At 39.2% G+C, this 14438-nt stretch overlaps 1 protein-coding gene across 1 annotated transcript in view; it reads left to right on the top strand.

The window, feature by feature from the left end:
- Window positions 1–12793, top strand: part of TRABD2B (TraB domain containing 2B) — a 315409-nt gene extending 302616 nt beyond the window's left edge. Inside the window, exon 7 of the mRNA XM_068953076.1 lies at window positions 7548–12793. Within this exon, the coding sequence (XP_068809177.1) occupies window positions 7548–7770 (223 nt within the window). The 3' untranslated portion in view covers window positions 7771–12793. The remainder of the gene's footprint in view (window positions 1–7547) is intronic.
- Window positions 12794–14438: the final 1645 nt, after the last annotated feature.

Below are 14438 nucleotides of genomic sequence, written 5' to 3'. Positions count from 1 at the left end.
CTCTGCCACGGGTGAAGCACATGTTGGCAGAACAACTCAGAGTCCTGGCACGTTTGTTCGCAGCTTTCCTGGTGGAATCTGTGCTTCCCCTTCCCTCATTTCCTTCGGTACCCTCTTCCTTCTTTTGGAGATCAGCTGTGGCAGACATGGCTGTAACAAAGAGCAGGGCTGAGGGAATAAATAGACTGCTATCAGCAGACACCTCCTGCCCTTTGCTTCTGCCTATAGGTTGGAGGCTCACAAGTGCCCTCTTCAAGGAAAGGAATTGCTTACTGTCAGTCTCTGGAGCAGCCAGGACACTGAAATAAAGCTGGATCAGAGCTTGAAGTTCCTTTCAGGTGGGAATGTCGTTCCAATTTGCGTCTTGTAGAAAGGAAAGCTCTTATCAACAGCGACAGGTTGTTGAAAGGCTCCCAGTGTTGTTGCGTGAACCCTCTATCGATAGCGTGGCTGCAACTGCGGCTCCGTCGGTCTGACACAGTGCTGCTTGCAGAGAGTGGGGATTCTTGCAGTGTGGAAAATGGCCAGAGATCTGGGCTCCCAAAACCCTTGAGGCAAATAGAAAATAATAGAGATAAGGCTCTTACTTGGCACATCCCCTGTCTTCTCTGTTGGCCAGAAACCAGTGAGCAATATTGCTTACTCATTCAGACATGCAAAGGCAGTTACTATACTACTGCAAATGAATAGTGGCCTCCTCTGGACCAAAACTGGATTCCTTAATCAGATCCAGGTTGGATTTTTTTTTTTTTTTTTTTTTTAATGAACTGAACCTTGTGAAAGCATGAGCCTCTTGGCCTTAATCCCACAAAGGGTTTTAGCATGTGCTGAGTTGTAGGTATGCGAATACTACCCTCACTGGGACCACTCACGTGCTTGCAGTGCTTAGTGTCCTGCTCATTTAGGACTAGGAGATTCAGCACCTTACAGGATTGATCCCCCAGGCTTCAAGAACAGTGTTCATAAGAAATGCAGTGGAGAAGATAGATGCAAATCTTGAGGAATTACAACCTGTGTTGAATGAAAGAATCCCTTCTAGAAGCATCAGATCCTAATCTGAAAATTTCAGGAGATGGAGACACTACATTCCCTTTAAGAAGTTACTCTAATGATCTTCACTGTTAAATCTTAGTAACTTATTTCTAGTGTGATTTTTTTTCTAGTGTGCTTCTCTTTTACTTCCAACTTTCACTTTTTTCTTCTAGGTTCATTACCTATTCTTTCCTTTCAGAAGTGTGGTCAGACTTCTTGCCAACCAGCTAGTTTAAGTACTGCAACTGGTTGGTCCCAGTGCTTTAAGCAGATGTTTTTTTCAAATTTTGACTAATAAGTCTTGGTGACATAAATAGGTCTGGTTAGTTCCAAGAATAATTGTCTTCACTGGCAGGACATTATTTCTGATCACCAGAAAAATAACGTGATCAACCACTTTCACATCTGTTCATTAAATGAAAGGAAAAAAATAGGGTAAAATTTGTTTGAAAAGAAACAGGAAGCATATGCTTAATATCATTTAAAAAAACCCAACCATCATGCGGTTAACATCAAATCACAAATGCAAAACAGCCATTATTGTATTTACTCAAAAATTTTGTTCCAGTTTACTAGCTTTTTAGGTTTTCAACTGAAAAATGCCTTTTTTCAAGGTTCAGTCTGGGCTGGCACATCGTTCTGATAAGCTTCTTTCATCTGATGCTGTTGTAAGAAAGGCTGACTGAGTCCACACTTGTTTACATTTATTAGAAATAATTGTCATGTGTTTATATAGCTCCTTTGATCCAAAAAAAATCCCCCAAACACTTTTTAAGTTGTACTTTAAAAAACAGTTCCTCCACCCTGAACAGTAACCATATTGGGACTGAAACATGGCAGCAGATTAAAAATGCATAAAAATATCACCATAATTCATCCAGTATTCATTTCCTCAGTGCACGTTCAATTTTCCATCAACTTCAGAAAAGTTGGTGGGGGCATAAAGACTTAGGGGCAAAAAGTAGTGAATCTTCCTAGAGATCACAGAGGGGTGGCGCGTGAGATACGTGACTCCTAATCGGAGTCGGAACTTTTCATATGATTTCTTTTGCTTTACAAATAGAGAGGCAGGGATAGAGACTGTGCAAAGTATAGGGCTGATAATATCTCAGCTAGACCTACTGCTTCCGGGTTTGGGCAGCAGTTCAGAGAAGACACGGAGCAGCTAGAAAGGCTCAGGAGAACAGAGCAAAGAGGATGGAGGGCACGAATATGAGGACTCGTGGAGGAAGGCTGAGGGTACTGTTTGTTTAAATGAGAGAAGACTGAGTAGTGAAACATGGTTAAGTCTTCAAAATATGTGAAAGGCTGCTGAGAAGAGGAAAGGAATAAACCTGTCCATGGAGACAGGAGAAGTCACGAACTTATACTGTAGCAAGGGAGATTTGGTGAAACATTAGGCAGTAATTCTGGATGTCAAGGATGGTAAAATGCTGGACTAGATGTCTGCAGAGACTCTGGAATTGCTATTATTGTAGGTTTTTTGAAGAACAGATTAGACCTATACGTCAGCAAGGGTTTAGATCTTGTTCCTGTCTTTGGGATAGATGGGCTGGAAAGTCCCTCCTGGCTTTATCTTCTGTGATTCTGCCATGGTGTCACATGTGGTCAAATGTGCCCCTGCTTATAAGGATAAACTGAGTCACAGCAAAAATTATTTGCAAACTCCTTGCAAAGTCCTCACAAGCTAAATCAGAACAGCATTCCTCCAAAGGACTGCAAGTGTGATTGTTTTATTTTTCAATTTTAAAATGCTCCCTATTCATCAAGGTACTTCAGTGTGCCCCCAGGGTAGAGGAATTGCATCACGTAGTTGGAGTTGGTAGGGTCTGTTCACAAAGCATGTGCCTGGGGCCCTGTTTTTTGGGAGAGTTTTACAAGTTCTAATGATGGTAAGACAATGTATGACTAATGCACTGATTTGAAAAACTGCCCTATTATCTGATCAAAAGTACAAGCTCATGAATATGATACTGCAGGTCATTTGGCTAAAAGATACGTGAAGTCTTCCAAATGTTTAAAGCAATCCCATACACAGAAGCAAAGAATAGGCATTGGAGCCAGTGGTTGCCTGTTCATCACAAATTATGTGGAATTTTTTTTTTAAAAGGTATTTTTATCAGACACAAAAGACTCAAACATGAAATATCCTGGGCTGGCAAGAGGAGGCATGATAATAATTGAGATTGTTATCCCTGAGATCTGTGATTCATTTTTGTTATTATTTGTGTACATTTCAGGAATGACCAAAACTTTCCTAAGGACAATGGAAAGTTTCTGGTTGAGTTCAGGGGACTCTGCTTCTGCTTTCAGGCTTAGGGAAAGTCTGAGGGTCAGCGAGATCCTATGTCCCTATGCAATCACACTTGGAGGTAGTTTAGGGACGTCCTCTCCTCTCATCTGGGCCACCTGTAAGATCAGACTGTAATGTAGCTGGCTATCTAGGCTCCCTCTGTAATCAGTAGGAAGGAAAAGACACCCAGAGACAGTAAGTACCAACTTAGATACCTATGCTGGAATGAGATGAACCACCTTCTGGAGAAGTTTCTCTCCCCATTCACTGCAGGAAAAGCCTAGCTACAAACTTGGACCAAAGTTTTTACACTGAATTTGTAGCATTTGGTAAAAGAGATCATTCTCTTCAGATATTTCTAACTGCCTTGGCAGTAGGCTAAAGTGCTAGAAGTAAGAGTTACGTTTAAGAAAATTCATTATATGGACAAAATATGATTGATTTGCTATTAGCATGCCTTGAGTACATTAATAGAAATACACTGTTCTTCTCTCATAAAGCACTTCAAGATTTTTTCAAAACAAACAACCCTCCCCCCCCCAACAATATTTACCTTAACAAAGAAGCATTTATAGAATTGTAATGTTTTGGGATGAAAACACAAAATAACCTCACAGACTGAGGAGAAGAGTGGTCAGAATTTCTCATTTTTGTCGATAGGAAACCCTGGAATTTAAGTAAATTGTTTTCTTTTTCAAAAAAATGTCTTTTCCAAGGGAGAAAAAAATCAATACAAAGCAACAAAATCCTCCTGGCAGTTGACTAGAAAGTGGAAACACATCATACAGAAATGTAAAGTGTTGATTTAGGGCTGCTTTTGGAATCCCTTAGAGGTAACTGGCTGATGAATGGCCTCATGCTCCTTTTATGCATTCCCCAGCCAGACTTCATCGCCTGTTGAACATCTCACACAATACCTCCGGGAGGTGCAAAAAAGGACAGTTTGCTGTGCAGTGGATATTTTAGTTTCACTGGAGGACCAAGCCCATAGAATGAGTCAGGAGCAGGATACATCCAAACTGCAAGACCTACAGGGCATTTTGGCAACATTTTTTTAAACTGAAATTGAAAACCAGACCCTCCTTGCAGTTTAAACTTTAATTTAGGGCTAGATTGTGTAGTTCTGTAAAGTGGCAAATATTCACATAGAGGTCACAAGAACACAAAAACACCTATGTATGTAACTTCTTAAAGCACCTCCATATATTTAAAAATCTAGCTTTTGGATATGTAGGAGTTTGTCTCCCTGATATACAGGCTTCTGAAAATCTCAGGCTGTGGTTTGATAGCACCAAGTGGCAAAACCAGTTGACAGTGTTATGGTCCTGGGTCCATATGCACTGGATGTGTCTACACTGAGCAGTTGCATTATGAACTAGATTGAGGAGCCAACCCATTTGAAAATAAATTGGTAAATGAAGGAATCTTCTCTTCCTTTTGAATTATCTTTTAGCAGTATCAGCTCCTAGCGCTCTATAGGAAATTTTTCCAATCACAGTTGTTGTAAGTTGAGACCTGAGCCTAAAACATTTCTGAAAACTGGACTTTGACTCTTATCTCAGCTGAGTGCTATTAATCTCTGTGATTCTGATGCAGAAGTTTAGGAGACTCAAGCACCCAAATACTGCAGACATGCTATTTGGCTCCTAACTCCCATGGAGTACTTTGAAAAGCCCTGTTTCAGACTTAATATAAAAATTATTGATCATTGTTTTGATATATTTTTATTAATATATGCCCTCGAAAGTAACAACTGTATTATAGATGTGGATCTGTATAGCAAGGCATGGCCTTTAAAGCAGTTAGCAAAAAATTGTAATCATTAGTAAATATTACAGAGCTACATAAGCGTCTACCCACACTTACATATGGAAAACTGGTGCAGGATAAAAACAAGTTGCGATATGACCGTCATTATTGCCAGATTTGTGCACTACCATATCACTCAACAGGATAAATCAGATCTGGATCAAAAGTGGACACATGGCTTCATTTCTATTGAATTACTCACAGCATGTAGTACCTAGTTTTTGTCAGAGGTATGCTTTAATAATGGCTTTGTATTGGCTGTGGGAAGGCAGTTCATACTTGATATTCCATATATTACAGGAGCTTGACTAGACAGTAACTAATCTGGTATTATTCCTGCCAGCACTAAATTAACCGCTCGAAAAAACTGGACAAATTTGAAATAGCAGCCTTAGCTTATCCAAGATCAACTCTTTGTATTATGTGACTGCAGAGGTCTTGATGCAATAGCAGAAGCTCTAAAGCTCAATATCTTATATTACCAGTTAAAGATCGAAACCAAGCCCTCACTATAGGAATTTAGATAAGAACTTTCTCTGGCATCACTTGATTTCAGATTTCTCAATTTACAGCAGTTTATTTCCCTGGAACATGCACCACTTCTCATTGTCAAAGACATAATACTAGTCAGATGGATTATCTGCTCCCATGAAGCAATTCCCATGCCTTTAGTTCTAAAGACCGCCTTTTCTTTTTACTATAATTTACTGCACATTATTTAAGATCACTTCTAACTACAGAACAACTGTACCACCCAGAAGATGTGGTGACAGTCTAAAGGATGAGGGAAGAAGTGAAATGAATTATCCCAAAATCTGAGGTGAAGTTACTGCACAATGATTGTCTGTTGGTTATGATGTTGACCTGCATGGGTGTTTACCAGTACCCTTTTCTGGATGGACGCCACTCTGTTCACATGTTTTGTGCCTGTGACAATTTATGATTGACTCTACGCTTTTGTAGCATCTGAACTAAAAGCTATGACCTTAAATATTACCAGCTGCCATATGTCATTTTCTTATTGCTTAGACAGAAAAAGACAAAAGCATTCAGTTCTGCTAAATTCTGTTTCTGTGCACGAATCTGGAGCCAGGTATTGTTCCTTTTATCTGATATTATGCACGATGTAGGCCTTTTCCTCCAAGGTCAGGATCTCAAATACTGTAACTAAATATTTATTGGACTGCATTGCTTCTTAACCCACAAAAAATGATGTAAGGATAATTTTCAGTGCCCTCAAATCCACTTTATGGAAGAATTTTTTTAATAGTAATACAGGGAATCTACAGATCTGAGTGTCATGTTTTGCTTTCAGGGGAGCTTGTCATTTTTCTCCTTGCCCTCAAGCAGAATGCCTTGCTTTTAAGTCCAAAATCCACCTTACACATGCTACATGCTCAATTAAGCTGCTCTGTGACAATGGGTGGATTACTGATTATCCAATACTGAGTACAATGGAAACATTTTATGAAATGGAGATTACAACTTAAAACTTCCAAACCAAGTGTAAATGGACCTTTTTGACCTTCAGTGTCATGAGGCTTGGGATGAATTCCTACCTGCACATTCAAACTCAAGCCTCAATCAATAGGCACTATTAAGCCAAAGCCATAGCCAGGGAACATTCACACTGACTCCGTTTTTGGCATTGTGATTTGATTCAAAATATCTTAAAGGCAGGAAAAAAAAAATGAAGCTGATTGATTGGTCTTCTGCACTCAAGGTTGTGAGTTTTGTAAGGGGATCCTGGGAAATTCTCTGTGGGTTCTAAGTAGGGGAAGTGCATGTTTTGTGGCCCCCTCCAGGACTGAACATCTAGTCCATGGCAAGGAAGACTGCAAGAGGCTAGATTAGGGATCCATTCAGGTCCTCTAGCATTCTGTCCTTATCCAAACCTGTATCCAGTCATCAGAGGCAGCACCCAAGGCTTCCCTCCTATCGCTCTTGCAAGCTCAGTAGGTTCCCTTTGCCAAGGACCTCAATAAGAACAGGCAGTTGCTCTTCTTTCTGAGAGATGTGACAAATTCTGAGGTGGCAAGAATGTAGTTAAGAGTACAAAAAGTAGGTCATCCTGGATCAGCACAAAGATCTGTGTATCCCAGTCTCTGATGCTGGCCAGTGGTGGATGCTTAAGAAAAGAGGATAGGAGATTAAGTATTTCAGGACTGATTCCTCCTTTGGTTATAGTCTACAGCAGTCAGAAGCTGAAGGACTTCCTGAACCAGGCCTTACTTCCAGAACATCACGCTTACTAGCCCCTGGAGATCTACCTTCTATGTCTAATGTATGCAAGTAGTAATAAACAACGTTTGTCATTGGTGTTGTTACTGCCATGTAGGATGACAGGTCACAAACTAGAGACGAAGGAATTTCTTCTTTAATTTCTTTCTCTTGTGTTTTTTTTTTTTTTTAGCACCACCACATTGCCTTCCTATATCAGGATAACCAATGGTTACATCACAGTCAAACCTCCCGTTTGGATTTCAAACCGGCTGGATCAGAGACCGCGTTCAGATCACCCATCCCAGCCTCAGCCTACAAGCTCAACTTCAACCAGCATTTTATGGCCATCAATAACTTCTTCTTTCTGTGTGGCGATAGCTATTTTTCTTCTGAATCTACTGCAACCTTCCTGACCACATTAGTATTATGTGCAATCCCTTGGAATAGAGAAGAAAGATAATTTATGAAAGAATTGGAGGTTATGACAACAACATTTACAAACTGAACCTTCTCAGTGAATCAGTAGTGCCTTCTAGCTGATTTTGTCTCTTTGTCCAGATACATTTTGAAACTCTAAAGCTTTATTGTAACACTGACTTACATCTTCTTTTTGTAGAAGGATCTTTATTTCCCATAGTGCTATGGGGTTTTGTAAAATATACATGTTCATATAAAGAAAAAAAAAGAAAAAGAAAAAATGTATTTATTCGACTGGTAAACTTATTTTTTTCTTGTTGTATATGTTAATAACATCCCTATTAATCAGTAGTGATGGTGAAACAGATAAATTAATATTTTCTATATTTGTTTTCTAACTGACAACTCTGCAAGTGTCTGAACTGACACCCTATGAATGGCTTGTTCATTTCTTTAACCATTACTTTCCACAGCAGCTGTCCAATAAGTACATTTCTGCTGAATTTCTTGGTTGTTTTTTTTAATTCTAATTAGCCTAACTTATACTGAATAAAACAGATCCTCTCTGTGGCCTAATCCCATTAGAAAAATAGGTGAATTCTTATCTCAAATTAGCTACGACAACCTAAAATCTCAGTTATTTTTATGTGACTTAGTAAGTCATTAGTCAAGATAACACTCTGAGTTCGCCAGTTGTGTTTAACTCAACTACTTAACTTATCTGAAAATTACCAATTTCCCTCTTTGCCTTGGGATTAATTAGCTAACTCAAATTAAGAAACCTTTCTCTTAATAAAAAATTCTGTAATAATTCTACGGGAGTAATTCTTCTCTCTCCTTCATCTTATATAAACATAACCCTACAGTCTGGGTATAAAAATGCAGTATCCTGCTAATCTATAAAGCTTCTTGATACCAGTTATATTAATACAGATAGGCAACCTGGAGGGCAGAAAATATCTAGAAATTCATCTTCATCTTGCTATTATGATGCTTAGAGCTGGTACCTCAGTGCTGAATTATGGCTGGTCCAAAATCTGTTCAAGACAGCAAGTATTGAGTTAAGCCATATATCATGGAGGCATACAGAAAGTTCCTCCATTTGTAGACCTTGGTACCTTTATTGATTTAGATGGAAAAGTTATCACAGCTTACACTCACTGAAACTTTTTTTTCCTCTCCAAGCAGCTACTTTTCATGACTGAGATGAAGAACACCTGTGGGAAAACCCCATGTCCACCTTAGAAGCTACTGTGTTTAATATATCATGTTGATTTTTCTTCCCCATCAGGTCATGTTTGATGAAAAACGACTTTTGATACAAGACATTTAAATGGAAAAATAGTTTTCAGTTGAAATAATCTCTTTTTTCTAAGTCATCTACAAAACAAAAATCCAAAATATTTGATGAAAACATATTGGTTGAAAAGAAGATTCAGAAAACAGAAAACTACTATGCAAACTCTTTTTTTTTTTTAATGAGAAAAGCTCAGATGACAATTACAATAATAGTGATAAAAGTCTGACTGAAAGCCTTCATGTCACTTTTCCACCAGCCCTAAAGCTTGGTCTCCAGGACTGGAGATGGTTCCATGTAATCTTCAAGCCTGAATGTGGTGAGTCAAGGTTTAGGATTTGTAGTTTGTTCTGTCACCATACCAATTAATGCAGGAAAATAGATTAGGAAATAATCAGAATATAAAAGACGTGGTTTTATTTGAAATCATGATGAAATATTGAGCTTTTTCATTATGCATCTTAACCTATTGCTTTAAAAAGGTCAGGGAGAAGACGTATAACGTCTTTTTGACTTACTGCACACATGACCTCCAGCCTTTGCTCTTTTTTTAGCAAAAGGATGTGTACATTTTGTGGTCAGTTTAAGTGGGCACAGTAGACAGTGCTATAAGCTACCCCTATATTTTCGAGCACAACAGTTGATAAGGCTGAATGGAACACTTTGAGCTTTACCCCAGATGCAAGCTTCAAGCACGTCCTGTGCATACTTTTGTGTTGTGTATTTTGGCTAGCAGAAGATTAGAGATGTTAGTTTTGGACAGAAGCCATTCACCTTGCATAATATTTATTGCACTGGGCTGGATATTGGAAACATATTTGGAGAACTTTCATTTCAGTTTTATTTGAGCTATTACTCTAGAAATGCCTTCATTTGAATATAATGGCTTAACAGACCTTCAAATTCAACCTTAATGCATTTGAAAAAGATTGGCTTTCCTGCTTTATTCAAGACAGAGATCAGAACTGAATTATAATAGAATTATAATGTATTATTCACAAAAATTGAACTAGAAATAAGGTAGGCAAATCTTGAGGGTGATGATAAGTTACATAATAAAAGTGAACAGCCAATGAACCAAAACCCATTGAATTTTATTCATTATAATCTGATAGAATCTAGAAATGAATCTGTGGTACCATCCCAGAAATATTTCAAGGTGTTGGAATACTTACACTCTAAGTACAGAAGACCACATAAAGGTCAGAGAGAGAGAAAAGAGCAGAAAATAGAAACAATTTGTTCAAAATCATGAGGAAAACCACCAATAGGACTAAGACTGCAACTTAATTCTACTCTTTCCCGGTCTTTCTCCATAGGCTTGTAGGACTCTTTTGAATATAAGGAACACATAGATATCTCTGTTCTCACAGCTATCATTATACCACACAGCATAGTCACTCAGTTCATCATTCTGAAATTATACTGCAAATCTGACTATGAGAGAACTTCCCTTAGCTATTTCTTGTACAGACCTCTGCCCTACAGATGAGTTTTTCTGAGTCACTCCTCCACTGGACAGCTATATTAAATACCCAGTAGCTTGGATATCGCAGCATGCTTTACTGTATCTTGTAGTTTGTTTGGCACTCTCAGGCATTTTGTCTGTAATTCCTGTGAAATGAATGAAATGTCTCTGGAGCTCACTGAATTTACCCTTGCACTGGTGCCCAGTGTTCTTCATATTGTCATCCAGGTATCAATGCAAGGTGTCTCCAGAGTTTCGAGTCAACATGCTTGACTGAAAGTTAGATCACCTGAGCTTCCTCCAGGTCAGAGGAGAAGACGCGCACGTGCACACACACACACACACACACACACACACAGATGCTTTTAAAGGCCAATTCGTACTAACAACAATGACTGTTATGTGAAAGTCATAAAGGAGGAAGGAATTACAATACAAGCTTAACTAGCTTCCCGTAGATCATAGTTCGGGAACCCTGCATGAGTGACTTCAGCACAGTTTTCCTACCAGATATTTCTTTTATTCTATTGTCTTACCCTAAAACATGACTTAGGGTAACTTTTTTCAATCCATGGTATGTAAACATAGCAATACCAGAGAATGAGACCTCACTGTGATAGATAAAATGGAATATTTATTAATCAGCCATGGCAGACCAGTATTAATTCAAATGCATTAATACTAGTTAGCAGAGATCTATGCATCTTCATTAAAGTGGATCAGGTCAATGACATGATTATATTCCCCTTGAATTTGAAGAGTGTCTATCAGATGTGACACATGCTTTTAAAGTAAAATGAGCTACCAACTTCATGGGACTTCAGTTTTTTCTGCAGTTTTTTTAAGACACTAAACACTCAAAGCTGTTTGGGAACTGACTGTTTTCTTTCTTCCTAAGGAAAGCTAAGATTCTCATGTAATCACAAGTTTCCAGTTGCAGGACAGTTTAAAAAAAAAAAAAAATTCATGACCAGTAAATCCCACATGAAAGTTGCAAACACTGGTGATACTATTTACCTGTGGGAAACACACACAATGAACAGATTTGCACAATGTCTATCACTCAAAGATATGATTTTGATATGCTTAAACCCAAAGCTTAATGTTCATATGATTCATTCTTGCAATTGAAACCTCAGCTACAACTTAACACTGATACAATTTACATTATAAGTAACTATAGCATTATAAATAAATACTAATTACCTGCCAAGCTATTGCCCTGATGATAGAATAAATATCCTTTACCACCACCAGCAGAACTAACTTCCACCTCTTTCATGGTTATCATGCTTGTCTTGCCTGTGTTTAACTGGGGATGCTGTATTAATATGCATTGCCACTTGGAGAACCAGTTAGTAAGCAAGGCATACACACAAGGTATAAAAGGTATACACAAGGTATACACAAGGTATATTATATTTTATGACTGGTATAGTTTCTCTGCAATCCCTTGGGCTCTTGAATAATTCAATACCTGTTCTGGAAATAAATGATGAGCGTGATTTATGATAACTATGCTTTATACAGATGTCAAAATCTGCTTTGCTGCACTTCCCTTCCCATTCTACCAAACTCCAGTGTAATTTAGGAACACCCAAGGTGCGGAGTTGTATATTTATCCAAGTTATTGGATGCACAATTGCTGAGAGAGAGAGAACTTAATCTATGTTCAGTGCATTGATTAGTCAAATGATATGACCCAATCAGTTATTACCATACACCGCAATTAGGGAGGAATTTCCCATCATATATTTATATTAAAGAAACCAAAGTGCCAAAGTGATTATCTCAGCACGAATGTTTTCATTCCAAGCTTTGCTTAGTACCACAGGATATTTCTATGCTATATACAAAAAACATACGGGCTTGAGTCATATCTCTGATGTTGTCAATGTTCTGTAGAATGTGCTAGATTTCAGCTTTAGATTTCGGCTTCAGTTTTTGAGCTCATAGACGTGTGTGTGTGTCTGTGTGTCTGTGTGCACGCGCGCGCGCACACGCGTTGTCCCAACCCAAAAGCAACCATTCCTGTGGCTAGCTTTTCACGAGGCACCTTAATCTAGCTAAAGCCAGTGAGATCTTTCTGAAAGATAGTCAATACTTTCCTTGTGCAGGAATGATTAACCAGCCTGCAGATTCATACTCACACTGAATTTTAAATTGCATGTTTGTCAGTTTTCAATTCAAATGTATTTCATATATTTTTCCTGTTCCGCCTCCTGCTTTTGTGAACTGTTTTGAAGAGTGTAATAAAAAGATGCTTTCTAATATTATTTTGTCAAAATATTTTTGTAGCATAATATATTAATAAAATGTTATTATAAATCCATAGCACAAAAATGTTGTGTGTCTAGGTTCTTTCCTTTGCAGTAGAAGCCAGGGAGTCATTGAAAAAGGGAGCATTCAGTTTGCAGAGCTTATGCATACAGCTCTCTCAAGACTAACATCTGATGGGGAAATGCATAGTCTGGGACAAGGTTCCCTGTAAAATGATGTGGTTTTGTCAAGTCCGTTCTTGTGGTGATTTGGAGAAGCTCTTTAAGTACCTTTCTATTTGTGTGAAACTGCTACATCTGGTGTGTAATGAGTCAGGCAGGAGCAGATTCGGTCTCTGGTATTAACCACTTGAGAAAAGCTACCTGGTTAACATTATTGTATGTTTTGGTGGGGAAACGCTCCAAATGGATAATAAAGGACCAGCTTTAAAAAAATAAAATAAAGGACAAGCTGTGCTTGTCTCTAACATTTCAAAGGCTCAATGGGAAAGCACAAAAAAGACAAAAGATTTTTTTTTGGGGGGGGGGGGAGGAGGAGGAGAGGTGGGGGTGCCAGAGCAGGGCTCCTGAAGGACATGAACCTGAACTCTGGGGGGAAAATTCACATTTATGGATGAAACTGAGGCTGAGAGAAAGGTTTGGGTATGTCACTCTTAATGTCCTCTTGTTCATAGTCTGCCTAGGGTAATGCAGTGGTAATGGCATGGTGTTGTCACCAGCATAATGGCATGGTAAAGGTAATGCCTCTGGGCCGGAAGTGGTGATGGTGAGACCACAGCTAGGGGATGAGGCAGGCGGAAGGCATGAACAGCAGAGATGTGCTCCACAGGGCTGCGGGCAGTGGCAGTGCTGGCCTGGCAAAGCTTAACAGCGTTGAATCAGGCCCCAGTTTCAGTAGCCTGCTCTGTGCCACAGATTGATTCAACTTCCCCCCCCCACACACTTCTGGGCAGCAAGGAACAAGCAAGGAAAAGCTCTGACAATCTCTGCAAGATGCAGATATTTTCTGCAGAGTCAACGGATCTTTGTCAGCCTGAGTGAAAGCAGAGCCGAGCTCTTTCCTTTTAATGAGTCCCTTCCCTCAATACTAAATCCATTTGCCTGGATATTCACGGTTGTAAAACATTGCAAGCCATGGAGTTATACCAGCTACATTAGTTACTGTCAGTGCTGTTAATCCTCACACACTGCCCCTGGGAAGCATGGAGTAAGGTCTTATTTGGGGCAAGGGGCACTCAGAGCCCACAAAGGCTGCTGCAGAAACCTGCCCTTCGTCTCGAACTAGCTAGCGCATGTGGAAAAGCCCAGCTGAAGAGTCTACATTCACTCCTAGTGGCAATGGAAAGTACTTCTCTCCACTGCAAACAGTTGGTGTCTATTGAGCTGCTGTTGTTGTTGCTGCTGCTGCTCTTTCACAGCTGGCAAATAACCCTGGAACTGTGGCTCCCTTGGGGATGGAGCAGAAGCTACCTCTCTGCACCAAGATACAGAGACTCAGCAATTTACTCGTTTTTCTTGGCATATTGCTCTTTCTCACATCCAAATCCTGCCTTCTAGCTGACATTGCAGACCTCTTGCTGATCAGGGGATCATTGTTTGCTTCTCAATTATGTGCTAAAT

Source organism: Struthio camelus, chromosome 8 (genome assembly GCF_040807025.1).
Source record: "Struthio camelus isolate bStrCam1 chromosome 8, bStrCam1.hap1, whole genome shotgun sequence".
In the NCBI taxonomy this organism is placed as follows: Eukaryota; Metazoa; Chordata; class Aves; order Struthioniformes; family Struthionidae; genus Struthio; species Struthio camelus.
This window is presented reverse-complemented; position numbering and strand designations above follow the sequence as displayed.